General features: G+C 48.8%; 2 protein-coding genes across 3 annotated transcripts; both read left to right on the top strand.

The window, feature by feature from the left end:
* The first annotated feature begins 434 nt into the window (after positions 1-434).
* On the top strand, positions 435-2,696 carry ATP5MC1 (ATP synthase membrane subunit c locus 1). 2 transcript variants are annotated; one of them, XM_083809434.1, is made up of 5 exons: positions 435-543; positions 989-1,037; positions 1,626-1,703; positions 1,980-2,155; positions 2,472-2,696. In XM_083809434.1, the coding sequence occupies exons 2-5, from the start codon at positions 999-1,001 to the stop codon at positions 2,584-2,586; spliced, it is 408 nt and encodes a 135-aa protein (XP_083665560.1). In that variant the 5' UTR covers positions 435-543; positions 989-998; the 3' UTR covers positions 2,587-2,696. The 2 variants fall into 2 exon arrangements, with proteins under 2 accessions (XP_083665560.1, XP_083665559.1); XM_083809433.1 differs by having other exon boundaries at positions 517-601.
* Positions 2,697-4,791: 2,095 nt separating this feature from the next.
* UBE2Z (ubiquitin conjugating enzyme E2 Z) lies at positions 4,792-17,993 on the top strand. Its single transcript, XM_083809422.1, has 7 exons — positions 4,792-5,274; positions 7,010-7,082; positions 8,896-9,083; positions 10,967-11,078; positions 11,685-11,797; positions 12,331-12,421; positions 15,470-17,993. Exons 1-7 carry the CDS (start codon positions 4,940-4,942, stop codon positions 15,638-15,640), a joined length of 1,083 nt encoding a protein of 360 aa, XP_083665548.1. The 5' UTR covers positions 4,792-4,939; the 3' UTR covers positions 15,641-17,993.
* The last annotated feature ends 67 nt before the right edge of the window (positions 17,994-18,060 follow it).

The raw sequence follows: 18,060 nt of genomic DNA, 5'->3' as shown, positions 1-18,060 counted from the left end.
CCCGGCGGCGGACGGGACCCCGGCGGCCTCGGGCGGCGCTGCCGCCCCCGCGAGCGCACGCGCTGGGCTCGCCCCGGCGGCCCCAGCCCCGAGGTTGGCGGCAGCGGCCGCCGGGCCCAGCACCGCCACTGTTCCGCGGCCGGGCGGCGAGCCCCGGCCCCAAGCCCTCCCCGGGGCAGCGGCGCCGAGCGAGGCGCAGGCACTGCCCGGGGCGGCTGCAGCCGCAACGGGACAGACCCCAGCTACCCCACCGCCGCCTCAGCGGCTGCTGGGCGTTCAATAAGCGGCCCCGCGCGCCTGATGAGCTTCTGGGAGGGAGACTTCCACGCCGCCAGCCAATCAGGAAGCGCGCAGCGAAAACAGCTAGCCAATGGAGACCCACGTAGCCACACTGCTCTCCCGCCCTGTCCCGCTGTCCCGGATGCTGGTGGGAGGGGCTTGCTTGGCCGCAGCCAATGGGGAGCACAAGTGTTGTCCCAGAATGCCGTGCGCAGCGCGCGGCGACAGCCAATGGACGTGGAGGACGCGCTGGGACACCGCAAGGTGAGCGGGGCGGGGGCGCGCGGCGCTCTCACAGCTGTCGCCAGCGGGAGCCGCGCAGGTGGGGCCGGGGGCCGGGGCCGGGGCCGGGGCCGGGGCCGGGGCCGGGGCCGGGGTCGGGGTCGCGCCGCGCCGCGCCCATCGCTGGGCGGCGGAGGACGCGGGCGGCTGTGGCTCCGCCGCTTTCCGCCGCTCCCCCCCGGGGCTCGGGCACCGGGCGCGCTCTCGGCAGGACTTTGGGCCCGGGAAGGCGAAGCCGCGGGTCCGCGAGGCGGCCGTGCGGGGCCCGGGGCGAGGGCTAACCGGGAGAGAGCGGCGAGGGGCTGGGGGAGGCGGGACGGGCGGCGGGGAGGCGGCTGCGGGGGCCGCGTTGTGCGGCGGCCCCGGGGCACTGCCGCAGCGCTTCGGTTGCCGGGTCTTCATTTGTGGTGCTGTTCTGTGTTAATAGGTAAACCAACATGCGGACCCCCGTGGCGCTCCTCAGCTCTCCAGCTCTGGTACGTTGTCTTTGTTCAGAGCAGAATAACGATGCTTAGTGGGGATATGCAGCTGCGGAGGCTTTCCCCGTGGTGCCGAGCTCAGAATGCTGGTTTGGACAGCGCTAGCTGGGACGGCATCGCGTGGATTTGTTTTACTGTGCATTGGACGAGGAGGGGAAACAAGGTGACCTCTGGTGACCAGAGAGTGATACCTACGGCTTTAGGAGACACGCATTAGACTGCAAGCCTAAGATTTTCTTGAATTGTAAGATAACTGATTATCACATAGATACTCAGTCATCTTTTTGTCTCAAAGTGTGAACTAAGAATAAAACGTATGGAGTCATAATAATGACTGAACTGTGCAGTAGCAGCAGTGATACTTGCTGTACTGCAGTGCATGGTCTGTGGCGGTATTGCTCATGGATTTCATCCAACTGGCTAAGCTAGAAATACTCTAAATTAGCACATACCTTGTTATGAGTCTTGTTTCATTCTTGAGATGTGTTTAAAAAAAAACAAGATTGTTCTTCATAAAATACCTGTTTTGAGAATTAGCGTGGACGCGTCCAACTATAGGCGTTAATTATCTGTGTTCTGCTTCAGTTCCGGTGCTGTTCCAGGGCTCTGGCCAGGCCAGTTCCAGTGTCTGTTTTCAGCAGGCCTGAGACTCAGACTGTACAGGTAAGACTCTTATGTGGTAAATTGACTCCTTTATCTCTGTGTTTGCAGTCTGGGGTACTTGATGGTTTCTCCTGAGGTGGAAGAGTAAGTTTGTATTTCAAGAGGATGGCTAGTAAGAACACTTACCACTGATCTGGGCTAGAAGCTGGCTTAGCAAGTTTGGCTGTTTCCTGCTCTCTTGAGTAGATGATAAATGGTGATTAAGAATTTTATTAAAGGAAGTTTTGTATTTATGATTAAGTGTCATTATTAACATGTTTCTTCTGTATTCCGCAGCCAGCTGGTGTTTCCTATTCACAGCTGTCCCGCCGCGAGTTCCAAACTAGTGTTGTCTCCAGGGATATTGACACTGCTGCTAAGTTCATTGGTGCAGGTGCTGCCACAGTTGGGGTGGCTGGTTCAGGAGCAGGTATTGGGACAGTGTTTGGCAGCTTGATCATTGGCTATGCCAGGTAAGTAAGGTGCCAGGCTGGCTTGAATTTATTCCCTTCTTATATCACTAAATTTTTTAGATGGATAGAGCTTTTCCTAGAATGTATGTTCAACTCTACATGTGTAGTGTGTATAAGCAGATACTGTGTTTAAGTGAAGCAGTCCTTTCTCATTCCAGCCATTGGCTGGCTGCCATAAATCTGGTTTGTGCTCCAAAATTTGTTGACTGTGTGGCATAATCCTGGCTTTTGGTGATATGGGGTCTGTTTTGTTTTCCACTCTCCGTGGATCTATTTTTTCTTTACTTTTTTTTTTCCCCCCTTGTGTACCATGCAGGAATCCATCTCTCAAGCAGCAGCTTTTCTCCTACGCCATCCTGGGTTTTGCCCTGTCTGAGGCCATGGGTCTCTTCTGTTTGATGGTGGCATTCCTTATCCTCTTTGCTATGTGACAACTTCTGGCCCTGGCTGTGGCTTTCATCACTTTGTCCTCTGCAGTTTGAGTCTGCTTCCATCAGAGTGTTCAAGGATGATAATTAAAGAAAAGATTTCTCTAAATAAACTGGTGGCTTTATTTTTTTCTTATGTTCTGGTCCATCAATGGGGAAGATCCTGGGGGTCATTTTTGTATAAGTTGAGCAATGTCATATCCTAAGTATAGGGGTACCCACAGACAAATGTGAAATGGTGGTGAGAAGAAAGGACAATAATAAATGCGAAGACAGCCAGATAAGAGAGGATGTCCTTGAACAGCTCAAACAATGCATCATATCTATTCAGAAATCCCAAGAAGTTTTGCCCTAGTAAAGCAAATACTTATGTGAGCTGATAAAGCGTTGTTTTCTCCACATACTATTAATGAAAATGCTATATCCACTTTATTTTGCGAAGACAATATTGAAAAGGTGATGGGTGCAGATGAGTGTGCTTAGAATTGTAGTGTATTAAGGGCATTGGAAAAATTAAATAAACAGTAAATACACAAGGATTTACCGTATCATCTGAATTTTCTTTCACAAAGAAGAGCTGGTTTCAAGGTCACACTATTCATAGGCTTCTTCAAAGCATCAGTTTAAATAAAGGACCACAGCTGTGGTCTTCCCCAACAGTTCTATGCCTCAGTTGTTTTAGAGATTGGAGTATACTAGGCAGAAATTCTAAAATCTAACCTGAATCTTGGACCTTGTGGTAAGTCAGCTGTGCCTTTAAGGAAGGTAGGACGGTGACCATTTGGGAAGCTTGTCTGGTTATCTGCTTTAGGTAATTGAATTAATGCAGCTGCTGTGTATACTAAAGCCTCTGAAGCATGGTTGTGACCTCCTTGGGGGATGTGAGCGGGGTACAGTAACCGCTCTGTCTTCCTTTGTAAGAGCTGCTTATGCCCTGTGAGGGTAAGGGAGTGAGACAAGGATTTTGACTTGTGCTTAAGAACAAACAGACAAAAACTGTCCTTGAGACTACTTGGAGAAAAGTGGCTCTGAAACCAAAAAGAGCTCAGAGGAGACTCCCTGGCTGAAGAAGGAGAAAGATTCTACATAGTCAGATGGTCTGGCTGCTAGGGACAAATGTGTAGTTGTGCAAAGGAGAAGACTGTCCTCTGTGCCCTTTTTTCTACTCTAACTGAGCCTCAGATTTTGTCTTAACTATGCCAAGCAGCATCCCAGGCTGCAGTAGCAGGAACCCCTGTTGGCAGAGGGGGTGATACACGAGTTAACTTGTGGGTTTTTTTTTTCCATGTTTTCTTTAAAGAGAAGTCTTTGTAGTGCATTACAGACAGCTGCCACCTCTGAGACTGTGATCTAGGGAGAGACTGCTGCAGGGTTACTACAAGACTTCTCTAAATATCTGGGAAAGCTTATTTGTGCTTCCTGTGAAGCAGGAAGGCAAAATGACGTGATCAGTCGAGGTCTAGAATGAACTGAATGGCCAGGTCAGTAATATCATGCTTAGGAACCTTCAGTCTAAAACCTGGCTGTTAATAGCTGGCTGCAGCTATTAGCATGTCAGCCGCTTGCATTTATTGCCTCAAGAACGCAGGGCAGCGCTACCTGACCTTTTATTCTTCCTAATATGGGTCTTTTGTGCGTGTAACTGTGGTTAAATACGATTTATTTATTTGTTGTATCTCTGGTACAGCAGCAGGGGTCTCGGAAGTGAAACGGGTCAGCGGGCAGGTGCCGCCTGGCGCTGCCGGAGGTGCGCGGGGCTGGCAGCGGGGCCTCCTGCGCCGCCTCCTCTCGGCGCCCGCAGACGGGCCGCGGACGGGGGCCGCGGGTGCTTCCTGGCAGGTCGTGGCGGGCGGCTCCGCCCCGGGGGGGGTCGGGAGCGGCCTGGGGCCGTGCTCAGCTTCCGCCCTGCTGGGGGCTCGGCCTGCCTCCGCGGGCTGAGGCGTGCGGGAAGCGAGGCTGCCGCCGAAGCCGCTTCTCTCCCGCCCCTCCCCGCGGAAAGCAAACGCAGCGGGCCCCCAGCTCGCGCCGCTGGCGGTGGGAGCTCGCGGCCTCCGGGGGCGGCGGGCCCGGGCTGCGCGGGGAGGCCGCCGCCGCCGCCGCCCGGTAGAGGGCGCGCTGCCCGCGCCGCTCCGCTCTGCCCTGCGGGGAGGAGGAGGCGTCTCCGCGGAAGGGCGCTCCGGCGCCAGAGGGAGGCTCTGTGGTTGCTCGGGGGAGCCTGCGCCGGTAGCGGGCGGGGGCCCGGGGGAGGTGACGCTCTGGCCGGTGAGCGGCGGAGGCGCGAGGGGGCGGCCCCTCCGGCCGGACGACTCGTTGGTGCCGAGTCCCGGAAGCGGCGTTCCCCGAGGCCGGGCGCGGAATGGCGGAGAGTCCGGCCGCCGAGGAGGCGGCCCCGGCCCCGGCCGCGGTGCTGGCGGCAGGCGGCGGCGGCGGCGCCTCGGCCGGCCCCGGCCCCGGCGGCGGCGCGGGGAGCCCCGGCGTCTTCATCCCTGCCGAGCTGTGGGCGGCCGCGGGCTTCGGCACTGCGCCGGCGAGCGCCGGCGTCGCCCCGGGGAGCGGCGGAGCCCCCATCGCCGCCGCGGCCGCAGCCGCGGGCGCCGCGCTCCTCACGCATTCCGCCTTCTGGGACCCCACGGTCAGCGGCGACTGGGACAGCGAGCGGCCCAGCCCGGCCTGCCTCCTGCGGATCAAACGGTGAGAGCCGCCCTGCCCGCCGGCCCCGGCAGCCGTGGCCCCGCGGCGCCCTGGGGGTGGTCCCGGCCCTCGCCCTCTGCCGGCCCAGCGGGGCGCCGTGGGACCCCCGCCCCCCGGAGCCGGGCCCCGTAACGCGGCGGAACCGCTGGGCTCGCGGCCGGTGCTCCCGGGCCGCCGGTAACTGTCCCCCGGGCCTCGCCGACCCCTCCCCGCTGGGCCCGGGGACAGGTCCCGGGGCTCGCCCTCTTGGGGCGTAGGGCAGCCCCTGGTCACCGCCGTGCTCGGGGGCTTTCCTGAGCGCAGGCCCCGGGCCTGTATTCGCCCAGGTGCTCGGGCGAGGACAGCTCTCGTGCCTCACCTGCCCTGGAGCCGCAGAACCCCGTACCTCCACCCAGGACAGCTTTCTTCTGCTGCTCTCGCTGGTGCTTGTGGCCGCTAAGCGCTGTGGCGCATTGCCCAAATCCTGCCCTCGGGATTACTGGCTGCTTCTTCAAGATGCTCTTCAATGGGGAGGGGAGCAGGCTTCTCTCGCAGTCCCCATCAGCAGTCAAGTGGAGTTTTGCAAGACGTTTATCCTAAACCTGCCAGTAGTGATCCTCTTTCCTGGTGGTGCCCACCTAGTTGTCTGCTCCCACTCTTTAAATAATCATCTAGTTAAATCTGGTGTGTTGATAGCCTTTGATATTATGAGCAACGTGGTCTTTTATTGTTAGAAATACTGGCAGTGTTTCAACAAGCTCTTCCTCTTCCTTCAGAGCAAGTATTGCTGCCTGCCAGGCTCTTGCTCATCCTTGTTCCGTTGCGTGTTCTAGAGCTTGTATAATGTCTTCCAAAGATGGCACCAGGTGTTTTGTCAGTTTCCGATCCAAATGCCAAAAACACTAACTTCATATTGTTAGGTAGGAAGGCAAAGCTCTCCTGTTGCTCTCACACTTGTTTTTGTTCTTGCCCTAAACCTCTCTGAACTGTGGTTGCTTCCTGAACGGGAAGATCTAGTGATAGCTTGTCCTGGAGCTCGGTGCAGCTCTGATTATGGGGGGAACCTCTTGGCAATAAAAGCTGGTGGGTGTCATTCAGTCTATCTGTAAACTACACAGAACTGTATGGGATTTGTTATTTTTCAGTTCATTTAGTCCAGGAAAAACAAGGGCATTGTGATTAAGTTGCATGTATATACGCATCCTCATAATGCTTGAACCCGTTGTTTGATTAAAACCAAATTTGACAGAGCAGTTATATTCTCAAAGACAGTTGAGTCACTGTATGTTTGGGGAAAACAAGTGACTGGGTATACAAAAGATAGTCTGAGTGTGGAGAGGGAAAACATGGGGAGGGAAAGTTGACTGTTAAGCAACAAAATTCACCTAAGAGAAGTTTTATGTGCTTACCTTAGGAGAAGTTTATGGTTGAAGTTCTATATGCTGGAGTTGATCTGTGGTAAAACGCAAGGCAGCAGGTAGTCAAGGTGCTCGTGGTCTGATGCCTTGCTTATTGACTGATTGAATGCTCCTTGTACTCTTGAACTGCCTCAGCTATTGTTTACGATGAGTTAAGAGAGCTCAGCCAGAAAACAGACTAAAGAAAAAGAACATCTTTTACTTCGAGTTACAGGTTTCCATCTTTAAAATCTGTCCCTTTGCATCTGTACACAGATTTGTCATCTAGAACATTCCGTGCATCAAGGGCTGATGAACGCCAAGGGAGATCCTGACTAATTTCTGTTTCCTTTGTTCAGAGATATCATGTCCATTTACAAGGAACCACCACCAGGAATGTTTGTTGTGCCTGATCCCCATGACATGACCAAGGTAAGAGCAGATTTGGAACTGCTTCAGGTTCATGCTCTTCTGCATGTTGCTGTTGACAGCCGCTCTAAAGATTCTCCCAAGTAGAGTATTTCCATAGTATTTTGGGAGAAGTCAGGGTGAATCTTGTAAGAGCACAATGCACCTCTAGTTTTCTTGGTGATATTGAGATGGGCTGCATTTTAAATGGGAGGAGGCTATCAAGGAAACTGGCTTTGTGGAGAGAGACCACCGCAGGAATCTGAGAAGTTTCCACAGATAAAGCCAGCACTGTTTTGTGGCCCTATGAACTCTAGTGGAGTGCTGTTCCAGCTTGTTTTATTCTACTGATGTTTGAAAACAATCAATAGAGCATCTCAAAGAAGAGATTTGCTCTGTGGAAAGCTGTTGGCCATGGGGGATTTCTTGAGGAGTTGGAAATGAGAAGCACCTATCAGTTGCAGACAGTGCTGGAGTATCTGTAACCCACCTGTGTAAGGTGGAGGTGTTTAACTGTTGTGAACTGGTAATGGGATTTGTCTCTGGGCCCAGATCCCATCCTGCTGTGGAGCTGCCTGCCTGGTTCTCACAGGTACCAGGGTCTCGTGCAAGTCTGACCTGCACAGCCACTTCCACCAGATTGCCTCTAGTGCACTTACGCCCTAGGGGCAGGCATGTCTATGGCCTCTCCTGCCCCAGTTCTTCCCCTCCTGGCTGCCTGGCTCTAGGGGGTTTCCAGAACTGGGAATTTCCAATTAAGTCTGAGGGAGTGCAGTGATCTGGGAGGGTGAGGTTGCTCAAACAGTGTTCGTAATCCAGTGCATTCCTTGGCTGGTGCTACCCTTTCTCCAGCCAATGTCACCTCATCTGGCTGTGCTGGTTTCTGAGAAAGTTGTGTGTGTGTGCATGTGGGGTTGCTTTTGGTTTCTCTGTTGTGCACTTCTCCCACCCCCCCGACAAACTTGGTAGTCCCCTGATTCCCCCAGTGTAAGCACCTCCTGGCTTAGGGCTCTTGGATTTTTGGAGATAGCACAAAGGGAGGGTCTTTGCACAGACAACAGCTACCTCAGGCGTTTAGCTGTAGTTCTGGCTTCCCTTGGCTTGGAAGCCGCAAGTGCCAAAATGCCCTTCAGTGGAAATGCAGGTTTGTAGAACACCAGCCTTGGGGCTTTTAACTAAAATCCTAGGCTAAGTAAGATGGTCATTTAAGGAAGATTGCTTGGATCACTTTGGGAGGATGCAAAGGGAGAAAACTTCCGTAATAGCCCAGTGGGAGAAGATTTCCTGGTACACTATTGAGATTTTTGAGGGTAATTAGCATGGCAAGGATAGGGCCTTAACTTCAGATCCTGGCAGAGGATTTAACTGGTTACAATACGACCAGATCAGCACAAGGCCATAAAATTGAGGAATGTTCCAGTTTTGGCAGAAATTCTGACGTTTTCTTTCTAAAATTAGCTATATTTTTTTTCATATTTGAAATCTTTTTTTGTCTTTTTTTTAAGCAGAGCTTACCAGCTGAACTGTGATCCGTTCTGGTTTGAGCTGTGTAGAGATGTATGGGAGGCAGCTGTTGTGGACTCCGGCCAAACCTCACGTTAGAAACTTGCTTTGCACATTGAGTGTGGCAGAGGGGAGAGAAGTGCACAGCAGTGGCTCCCTCTAATGAGGGAAGGAGGGAGGGTTAAGTATGGCCTGTGTATGGTGTGTGCTTGTGGAAGATGCTGCATCCATACTGCTGCCTGGGTGGAGGTTTCTTGCCTTCCGTTGGCTTTGTTGAGGATTTGAGGGTGCTGCAGTTTTGAAGTGGTGCGCAAGATGGGCTTTTGTTTTCCAGATTCATGCATTGATCACAGGCCCATTTGACACGCCTTATGAAGGGGGTTTCTTCTTGTTCCTGTTTCGCTGTCCTCCAGATTATCCTATCCACCCACCAAGGGTCAAACTGATGACAACAGGAAATAACACAGTGAGGTTTAACCCCAACTTCTACCGCAATGGGAAAGTCTGCCTGAGTATTCTAGGGTAAGAAGAGACTTTGGCTGTTTTGGTGGGAAACCAGGAGGTAGCTGCAGGTAGTATTCTGCCTCATGCATCTTTCTCAATGCACTGTGCCCTGATCTTGCCCCAGATGTGTTTGATGCACATTTATGCTTCTGTAAAATCATGTGCTAGAACAGAGTCATGAAGCAGCACAAATTCCTCTGAAATAAGAGTCTAATTTGTCTTTAAAAGAGCCTGAGAATGGAGAAAGGGAAGCATGTAGTTCAGTGGACACTGCTACTTTTCTTCTTCCCCGTGCAAAGTCTTGGCCTGAGCACTGTGTTTCTTCTGCTCTTGCGCTTTGCAACCTGATCCTTAATGCTGTCTGAATGTAGGTTTTTGCGGTTTTAATTTCCTCTCTCCACGTGGGTTTAAAAATAAATAAATAAGATTAAAAGCCACTAAGAACTTCCTTGAGAGCCATTCGACTGCTCTGGGCTTCCACCTACATGTACGTGGGGCTGAGTGGTGGGTGTAATGATTTGCAAGCGCTGCTCCCATGCTGCCTGTTCAAACAGGCTCCACTGCTGCAAATGCTCGTTTCTCACCTACTTGATTTTTAAACATGTGAAAGTCCTGTTTGATTCAGTGGCTCTTAGGGCTCTACCAGAGAAACCGTGGCCATAGTGTGATATTCCTCATGCCAGCTGTGACAGTTTCATCTGCCAATAAAGAAAGATTTTTGCTGAGACTCTGGACTGGTGCAGCTGGGGTGTTAGTGTCCCTTTCCTTTGGCTGCAGACAGATACAGGCAGCTAGGTGTCGAAGGGGCAGTGGTAGCTTGAATTGCTGTAGTTTTATCAAACAAAATCTCAGCATTGATGCAGTTTATAACGTTGCCTTTGCTGGGATTGTTTCTGCAGTTCTCTGCATGTGCCCCTTAAACGAAAGCTGGTCCAAGTAGCTGATACTTGTCAGCTGGTAGTTAATGGTCCAGGGCTGGGTGAGAGACACAGTGTGTTGGGAAACATCTCACTGTATGAGGTTTCTGATCCAATGAGCTGGATGCCGCATGCCTGTGAGGCACTAAGGTGTGTCGGGCACATCCGTACCTCGGGGGTCTGAAGGCCCAGCAACTTCCATGCAAGCTGCATTGTTGCTCATGCAGTGTAGCCCTGTCTTGAAGAGTGAATAAAGAGTCTCAGCCTTGGCAGAAATGGGAAGCTGTGAATGAAAGGATTTAGGAAGAGCATATATGGGTCAGTACATCCTTGTTCAGCTCAGAGGGAGACGAGTCTGTATCTGGAACCAGGATATTAAGGGCAAGCAGCAGAACAGCTTTTCCTGATCATGTTTGTCTATGCAGAGTTTTTTGCTACCTTGTATGTATTAAACAGGTACCTCGTTCTTACAGCAGAGCATCCATTAGTGTTTTTGGTGGCAGACTTTGTGCTGAATGTCTGCATTACAAACTGCAAAAGTGATGGTCTTGTTCAAGTCTTCAGAGTTAGATTTCAGTTCTTAAGAGTTGCAGGTTTTGATTTATTGTAGTGCTGGTAGGATATGTTGCTTCAGGGTGCTGTGCGAGATGATAGCCATAGCTTTAAAGTGCCCTGTAAGGTGTTTGGAAATGTTACTTTTGCTCAGCTCACATGTGGTGCCCTATGTATGTTGGCAGCAAAGTTCACCAGCCTCCTGCAAGCTAGCATACTCATCTGGTTGAGAGAATAAACTACCTTCAACCTGAAAACTTTCTTAGTGTCCAGTGCTTTGTATATCAGTAGCAGCTGTTGCTTTTCCTGTCATATTTCCGTAAGCTATAGAGGTAGTTTCACAAGCTTTCTGATCTTTGGTAGTTGGAGGGATGGTGGTCACTTGGCTGGTCCTGCGTTGTTAATTGATGCTCTTCTGTTTTGATGCCTCAGCACTTGGACCGGGCCTGCATGGAGCCCAGCACAGAGTATCTCTTCAGTCCTCATCTCCATCCAATCTCTGATGACTGAGAACCCCTATCACAATGAACCCGGCTTTGAGCAGGTGAGACCTGAAGGTGGATCATCTCTGGTTCTGCAGCTGTCTGTCTCTTCACTCTACACCTTGCTTCTGGTGGCAAATTCTGCTCTGGAAATGGGGGAGAAAACCAGGTTATATCACGTGGCTCCTTTCCAGTTTGTTTTGCCTCTGGTCAGATCTTGAAGAGAAGTTGCAACCCAGCTCTGGACTGGAGGCTGCTTAGCTCTTGTATGTGTTAAGTAACTGAAGAACAAGAGGCATTCAAGAAGTGGCTGAGGAGATGGGATGGCTTTTCATTTCTCTGCTACGTGACTCCTAATACAGCTTCCTTGAGATATAATGTCATGCAGGAAACAAACTGCTCAGGTTTTTATGTCTCCAGCATCCAAGAGAGGCAGGTTGCTGTGCTAACTTTATCGGCTGTCTGTCTCCACAGCTGTGTGAGTCCAAGGCTCTTTAGATATGGGAAATCTTGCCAGCTTTTCATTTGCAGTGTAAGTGAGCTCAGTGTACACAAAACAGACAATGCTGTAGTGGGTTCTTGCCTTAGTGAAATTCATGGGGCCCATGAGAGAGATACAAAGAATCATTCCAGTCACATGGACTTACTGGACCAAATTCTGTTTCCAGGAGAGGCACCCCGGGGACAGCAAGAACTATAATGAGTGTATTCGGCATGAGACCATCCGAGTAGCAGTATGTGACATGCTGGAAGGAAAGTGTCCCTGTCCTGAGCCACTACGGTATGGAAAAGAGGCAGGGAGGGAACATAAGAAAGTGGGTGTGGGGAAGCAGGTTAAAGTTCTCTGGTTGCCCTTCCTGAGAGCTGCTACAGGAAAGAGCAAGTGTTTAACTCATCCTGGTCCAGTGAAGAGCGGTTTTGTTTCTTTTGAAATGGATGGCTGCATCTATGTGGTGCCCGGGAGCTGTACATTGACAAAGGCTGTGTTACTGTGCACAGTGGCTGCATCCTCTGATTTGTTTGAGGATAAATGTGCCTTCTCTTAGAGAAAAAAAAAATGAAAATCTGAGGGAGAGAAAAGCAAAGCTGTTGTGGAACCACATGCAGAATCTGTTCAGCTACAGTAGCAGTGCTGTATTTTGTTTTGTTCTGTGTCCTGCCTCGCTGTATCCAGTTAGTTGTCTGGGATGCCCTGTGTCGGTTGAGCTGTGCTGATTACATGGACTGCTGCTTAGTAGGATGGTGCAACCCTGGATGATGTGACCATTGTAACACTGTCATTTTCTGTTGACTGTTTGCTCTGATTGTGTTCAGGAGTGTAATGGAGAAATCCTTCATGGAATACTACGACTTTTATGAAGGGGTGTGCAAAGAGAGACTTTATCTCCAAGGTCAGACAATGCAGGTGGGTGGCAGACAATTTTCTTGTTGATTCAAAATTTTGATTCAAAATACCTAAAGTCACTTGTAGTTAGTGACAGACAATTGCAATGGGTAATGTGCAACAACTAAATGTGTGTGGGGTGGATTTGGACCTTTTTCTATCAACTGTACATTTCAACTTTGAATTAACCATGGAACTTGAGACCTGAGACATTCCTGTGAATAAAAAGCTACCTCTCCCAAGTCCAGCATAGGCACACAGTGTTTTCAAGGCTGTTAGATTTCTTTCGGTGCTGAACCTGGGTCACTCTCAAGGCAAGTGGGTCGTGCTTTGAGCAGTGGAATCAGTACAGTTTGCTTTCATGTGGATTTGGGGTTAAGGAGGGAAGGCACATGTAGGTTATCCAGTGCTGGTGGCAACTGAACTCTATTGCAGCGTTCCCCTGTTGAGACACTGGTGGGATTTCTTTTTCTGAGGTGTCATTGCTCATACAGTAGATAAGAACTTTTCTCTGACACTCCTTGTTCTCTCAGATGAGGTTGAAAGTGGCTGGCTGGCTGAGACAAAAGTTCCTGGAGGAGGAAGGAGTGGGGGAACAGTGACAATATGGCAGACACATATAGACAGGTTGAACAAAGAAGCTTATTTCTGCAGGGAAGTACATTTTAAAGAATAGGTTGCCAAGTTATTTGCCTATGAACACGTACGTCTTCCTCCCTCATCAGGCACCTCTTGTTTGACTCATTGAGAAATTACATTGTTAAGAAAAGATAGAGGTGATTGGTTTAACGATCTGGTGTGTCTAAAGATCCTTCTTTCCTGTAAGTACCATCACTGACCGTTTAATTCATAAAATGAAAGCACTCCTAAAATAGGAGAGTTCATGTTTGAAGTGAGAAATTCCCATAAGGAAGATCTGTGACAGACATACCTACAGAGAGTGCTGTACAGAGAGGCTGCAGTTTGTTGAGGGTAGAGGATTGTCAGGTGTGGCCAACTCTTCTTTATTCTTCAAGGATCCAGGGCTCAGTTGCTTTCTCCATGGGTTTATGAAGAACACTGTGACTTGGAACTGTGTTGTGCTCAGTTCCCAGAGGTAGTGACTGCCTTGGTCTGTTTTCTGCTTGCTTGTAAATAGTAGTACAGGAAGTATGAACACAACATGCTGGAGAGATGCCATTGTTGTCTTCGTTACCCTATTTTTAAAATAAAGTCACTCCATGTTCAGTGTCAGTTTAGTACTTGCCAAATGTGCTGCCTGGTTAACTCTGGAGCTGCATGTTGGCTTGCACCAAAGAACTGCATCAGGTGGGACAGGGTAAATTCCACCACCACCTTATATAGCCCTGACAACGTGCCTTTAACCAGGAATAGGGTTAAAAGCAAAAAGTATTAAAGCAGCTGGGTGCCTTGATTTAAAATGACAATAGAAGTGCTTTAATTTGGAAAGGGTCTGTAGCACTAATATAAAGTGTGGTCAAGTCTTTGGCCTCTGGATTTTAGAGGCTTTCATTTGTAATATTTTCCTGCCTCCTGGAAGTGAGCATGAGACCTGATCTTTGAAGTAGATATGGTTTCAGAAAGGGTGAATTGTGCCTGAGTGATCTGATGTCCTACAGTGAAATCACTACATTGGTGGGTAAGGAAGAGTTAATGAGGTAATCTACTTTGACTTCTGTAAGGCCTTTGACATGGTCCCACACAACATCCTTGTCTCTCAGTTGGAGAGATGGATTTGATGGATGATGTATTCACTGGATAAGGAATTGGCTGGATGGCTGCATACAGAGTTACAGTCAGCAGCTCAATGTCCGGATGGAGACCAGTGATAAGTGGTGGATCTCAGGGCTCCATATTGGTACTGGTACTGTTAAATATCGTTATCAATGACAGTGTGACTGAGTGCACCCTCAGCGAGTTTGCAGGTAACATAAGGGAGGCTGAGTGGCGCAGTTCACATGCTGGAGGAGAGGGATACCATCTAGAGGGACTTTGACAGGCTTGAGAGGTGGACCCATGTGAATCTCATAAAGTTCAACAAGGCAACGTGCATGGGTTGAGGCAATCACTAGTATCAGTACAGACTGGGTGATGATAAATGAATTGAGCAGCCCAGTGGAGAAGGACTTGGGGATATTGGTGGATGAAAAATTGTACGTGAGCTGGCAATGTGTGCCTGCAGGCCAGAAAGCCAATTGTATCCTGAGCTACATAAAAAGAAGTGTGGCCAGCAGGTTGAGGGAACTGATTCTCCCCCTCTACTCTGCTCTCATGAGACCGCACCTGGAGTACTACATTCAGCTCTGGGGCCCTCAGCAGAAGAAAAACATGGACTTGTTAGAGCAGATCCAGAGGAGAGCCACAAAAAAAATCAGAGGGCTGGAACACTTCTCCCATGAAGAAAGGCTGAGTTGGGGTTGTTTAGCTTTGAGAAGTCTCAGGGGAGACCACATTGTGACCTTTTAATACTTGAGGGGTTATAAGCAAGATGTAGAGAGACTTTTCACCAGCGCTTGTAGTGGTAGGACAAGGGGTAATGGTTTTAAAATAAAAGAGGGTAGATTTAGATTAGGCATAAGGAAGAAATTCTTTACTAAGAGGGTGGTGAGGCACTGGAACACATTGTCTGGAGACGTTGTGGGTGCTCCATCCTTGGAAGTGTTCAAGACCAGGTTGGATGGTCTAATGAAAGATGTTGCTGCCCATGGCAGGGAGGTTGGAACTAGGTGATCTTTAAAAGTAACTTCCAATCCAAACCATTTTATGATTCTATGAAATAGTTTACTTCTTCAAGCCTGCTAGGAGAAATTCACTTCATATCTGCTTGGCCTTCTATCTGTCTTTGAAGTTTGCTTGGGTTTGTAAGGTTTCCCAGAAGACTCCAAACAGAAAATACCTGCAGTCCTCAACCTCTACCATGACCCTGTTTAGAGGCCCCTTGGTCATATGACAGGATTTAACCTTTAACTATTTGTTTGTTGCCCAGTTACTGTACAGCTTTCTTAATTCTACTTCTTGCCAGAATGATAAAGGTCTATACTGATATATTTATCTATGGCTTCCTTCCAGGATCCTTTTGGTGAAAAACGAGGCCACTTTGACTATCAATCCCTATTAGTCCGTTTGCAAGGAATTCGGCAGAAGGTGCAAGAGAAACATCAGCAGGAGAATACAGAAATAGACTCTGAGAGCAGCTCCTCTGAGACAGAGACAGACACTCAAAGTTGCTCCAAAGCTTAGAGCTGCGTTACCAATGGAGAGGCCAAGCTGTGGGAATGTTGTCTTCACACTAGAGTACCCCTGACAGACTCAACAACCAAACCAATGCCAGAGTGGAGAAAACTACAGGATGTCGTCTTCTGTCTCCTTTTACTGCTCTGGTGGATAATGCTGAATGAGAAGACTTCGTGCTAGACAAAGCCAAGCTTGTGACAGGCTACTCTTAAAAGGTACTTACTCTGATACAAAGCCGGAGCATGTGGCATCAGGTTATTTTTTGAAAATATCTACACTGGTTATTTTTTTGTCTCCATTTGATTAAAGAATGAGATCTAGACTGCGACTCCTCTTTACAGCTTTTCTGTTCCTAGACAGTGAGCCCTTCCCTGGGGCCATGCTGAATACAGAGCTGTAGCGGTGGGAGCGCTCTGTTGAGTCTGGGGTGTGACAGGGCCCAGGCACTACGTGCCTGGATGAAACCTTCTTCTGCAGGTTGGGAGAGATGGAGCCTCTTTGCTCTGTTGAGCCCATCTACCTAATGTCTTTCTTCTAGATGCTGTTCTAGACAGACCAAAGATAAAGAGCAGTGGTGGAATCTGGGCTCCTTTCTGAAGGCTTTACACAAGCCCTGGGTGACTTTGTCCACTGAGACTTTAGGCACAAAGGGTAGGATGAAAAGTGGAAACTGCAAGAATCCATAAATTGAGTGCAGATGTGTTCATCCTGGTGTTTTGGGGAAGGGAGAGTGAGAAAAACATTGGTTCAGAGATGGGGGGGGTCACTAAAAATAAGTCTAGTTTGTCTATATCTTTAAGGTTTTGATTTGAATTTAGTATTCTAGAAATATTTTATTCTGGCTGCTCTGATGGAGCTGTTCCTTAACTGAAGTACTTCTCACTTTCCACCTCTCTAGTCAGTGTAATATTTTATTCTCCTCCGTCGTTCTTTACTACCACCTCACTCCCCACTGCTACCTTGATCCATCAGATTGAAATGCTAGAATAAGGGGCAACTCTAGATAAGGAAGCCACTGTTTCTGGGTGGAGCTTTTCAGAGGTGTACACCTAGTTACTGACTGAAATTCCTTTGCCAAACTTGGCTGAGTGCAAGCTAGACAAGTGTTGTAAAGTTAACACTTCAGTGCTTTGAATGTTTTAGACAGCAGCTTTTTACTGTGAGGGGCAAGCCTGTCAGAGAAGTATCTGCTAGCTGCGAGTACAGTTACATGAAAGATGTATTCAGTGCAACTTGGGTGGAGAAGAAATAAAAAGTGTCTTCAGGTAAAAGATCCTGGTGATGATTTGATTGCAGCAGTAAAATGTTTCATTGATAAATAGCTTAATCTACTTGTTTTCATAGGAGCTTTGATAGAAAGCAAAGTTGCACATTGTCCTAGGCTCTTTCCTTAACCACCTTCCACCAGTGTGGCTCTGTTTCAGACTCCCAGTGGTGGTGAGAGAATGTCCAATGGTCATCCTTGTGTTTTGTTTTTTAAAAAAAAACACAATACAACCATAGAAGGAGGGGCCAGAAAACCCCTGCCATGCAATGTACAAAAAGGCAATGTCCCATACATCACTGAATTATTTAATTATTTTCAATCTCCGATTTATATCAACTTGTGTAGAAGTCAGAAGCCTGCACACTGCTCCTTAAGCAGCTCTGAAAAGCTGAAAGGTGGAAACATTCCTGACCTGTAAGTGTGCCATTTAACAACTTGGGAACCTTTCCCTTTTAGCAAGCAACACCCCCTGGGTCTGTCATTGGTATGAGTCTGACTTAAACCCTGTCTTCCCTCAAGGGAAAGCTAAACTTACATAGGACTCACTCAACACATACACCAGGTGAGAGTAAATAAAGCTGTGTTCACCTTGAAATAAGGTCTCAGGAGGCAGCAGGATCTCCTGGGAAGTCATGAGCTGTATGCTACTCTTCCGCCTCTGTAATTCCATTGTAAATGTCACGTTGTTTGTCACCATTCAGTAGCATTGTGGATAGAGCTGTGACTCGGCTGCCTTTTAAAGGCAGAGCTGGTTCTGAAATCTGTTTGTGATGCATGTGGCGTTACCATCCACTGATACAACAAAACAAGAAAATGCCTTATTGTGGACACTATTCACATAACTAGCATGTGGCTGTAAAAGAGAAGTATTAGTTTTATAGCTCTAATGTTGTCTGTCCTACCATTTCTGAATGTTTCCATTTCAAAGTGACAATCCTCAAATGACTGCTCTAGGCAGAGATGTTTTAGCAACAGATTTTTAGACCTAATTGAGTTGAAATATATGCACAAGAGTCACTCTAAGATACCTTGTTTATATACTATTGTACATAAGATTTTTTTTTGTGCAATAAAGTTTGTTTTGGCAGAATCTAGACTGTGGTACTCCTTAGTGAAACAAAGGCTCATTCACAGAGCAGAGGACTACAAAACAGTTTCT

Source organism: Anser anser (assembly GCF_964211835.1).
Source record: "Anser anser genome assembly, chromosome: 23".
In the NCBI taxonomy this organism is placed as follows: Eukaryota; Metazoa; Chordata; class Aves; order Anseriformes; family Anatidae; genus Anser; species Anser anser.
This window is presented reverse-complemented; position numbering and strand designations above follow the sequence as displayed.

Bases quoted from the DNA above. Each gene is read 5' to 3' on its own strand.
- ATP5MC1 (XM_083809434.1), top strand. From the start codon at position 999: ATGCGGACCCCCGTGGCGCTCCTCAGCTCTCCAGCTCTG. The intron at 1,038-1,625 runs GTACGTTGTCTT...GTTCTGCTTCAG, and splicing joins TCCTCAGCTCTCCAGCTCTG to TTCCGGTGCTGTTCCAGGGC. The intron at 1,704-1,979 runs GTAAGACTCTTA...TGTATTCCGCAG, and splicing joins CTGAGACTCAGACTGTACAG to CCAGCTGGTGTTTCCTATTC.
- UBE2Z (XM_083809422.1), top strand. From the start codon at position 4,940: ATGGCGGAGAGTCCGGCCGCCGAGGAGGCGGCCCCGGCCCCGGCCGCG. The intron at 5,275-7,009 runs GTGAGAGCCGCC...TCCTTTGTTCAG, and splicing joins TGCCTCCTGCGGATCAAACG to AGATATCATGTCCATTTACA. The intron at 11,798-12,330 runs GTATGGAAAAGA...GATTGTGTTCAG, and splicing joins CCCTGTCCTGAGCCACTACG to GAGTGTAATGGAGAAATCCT.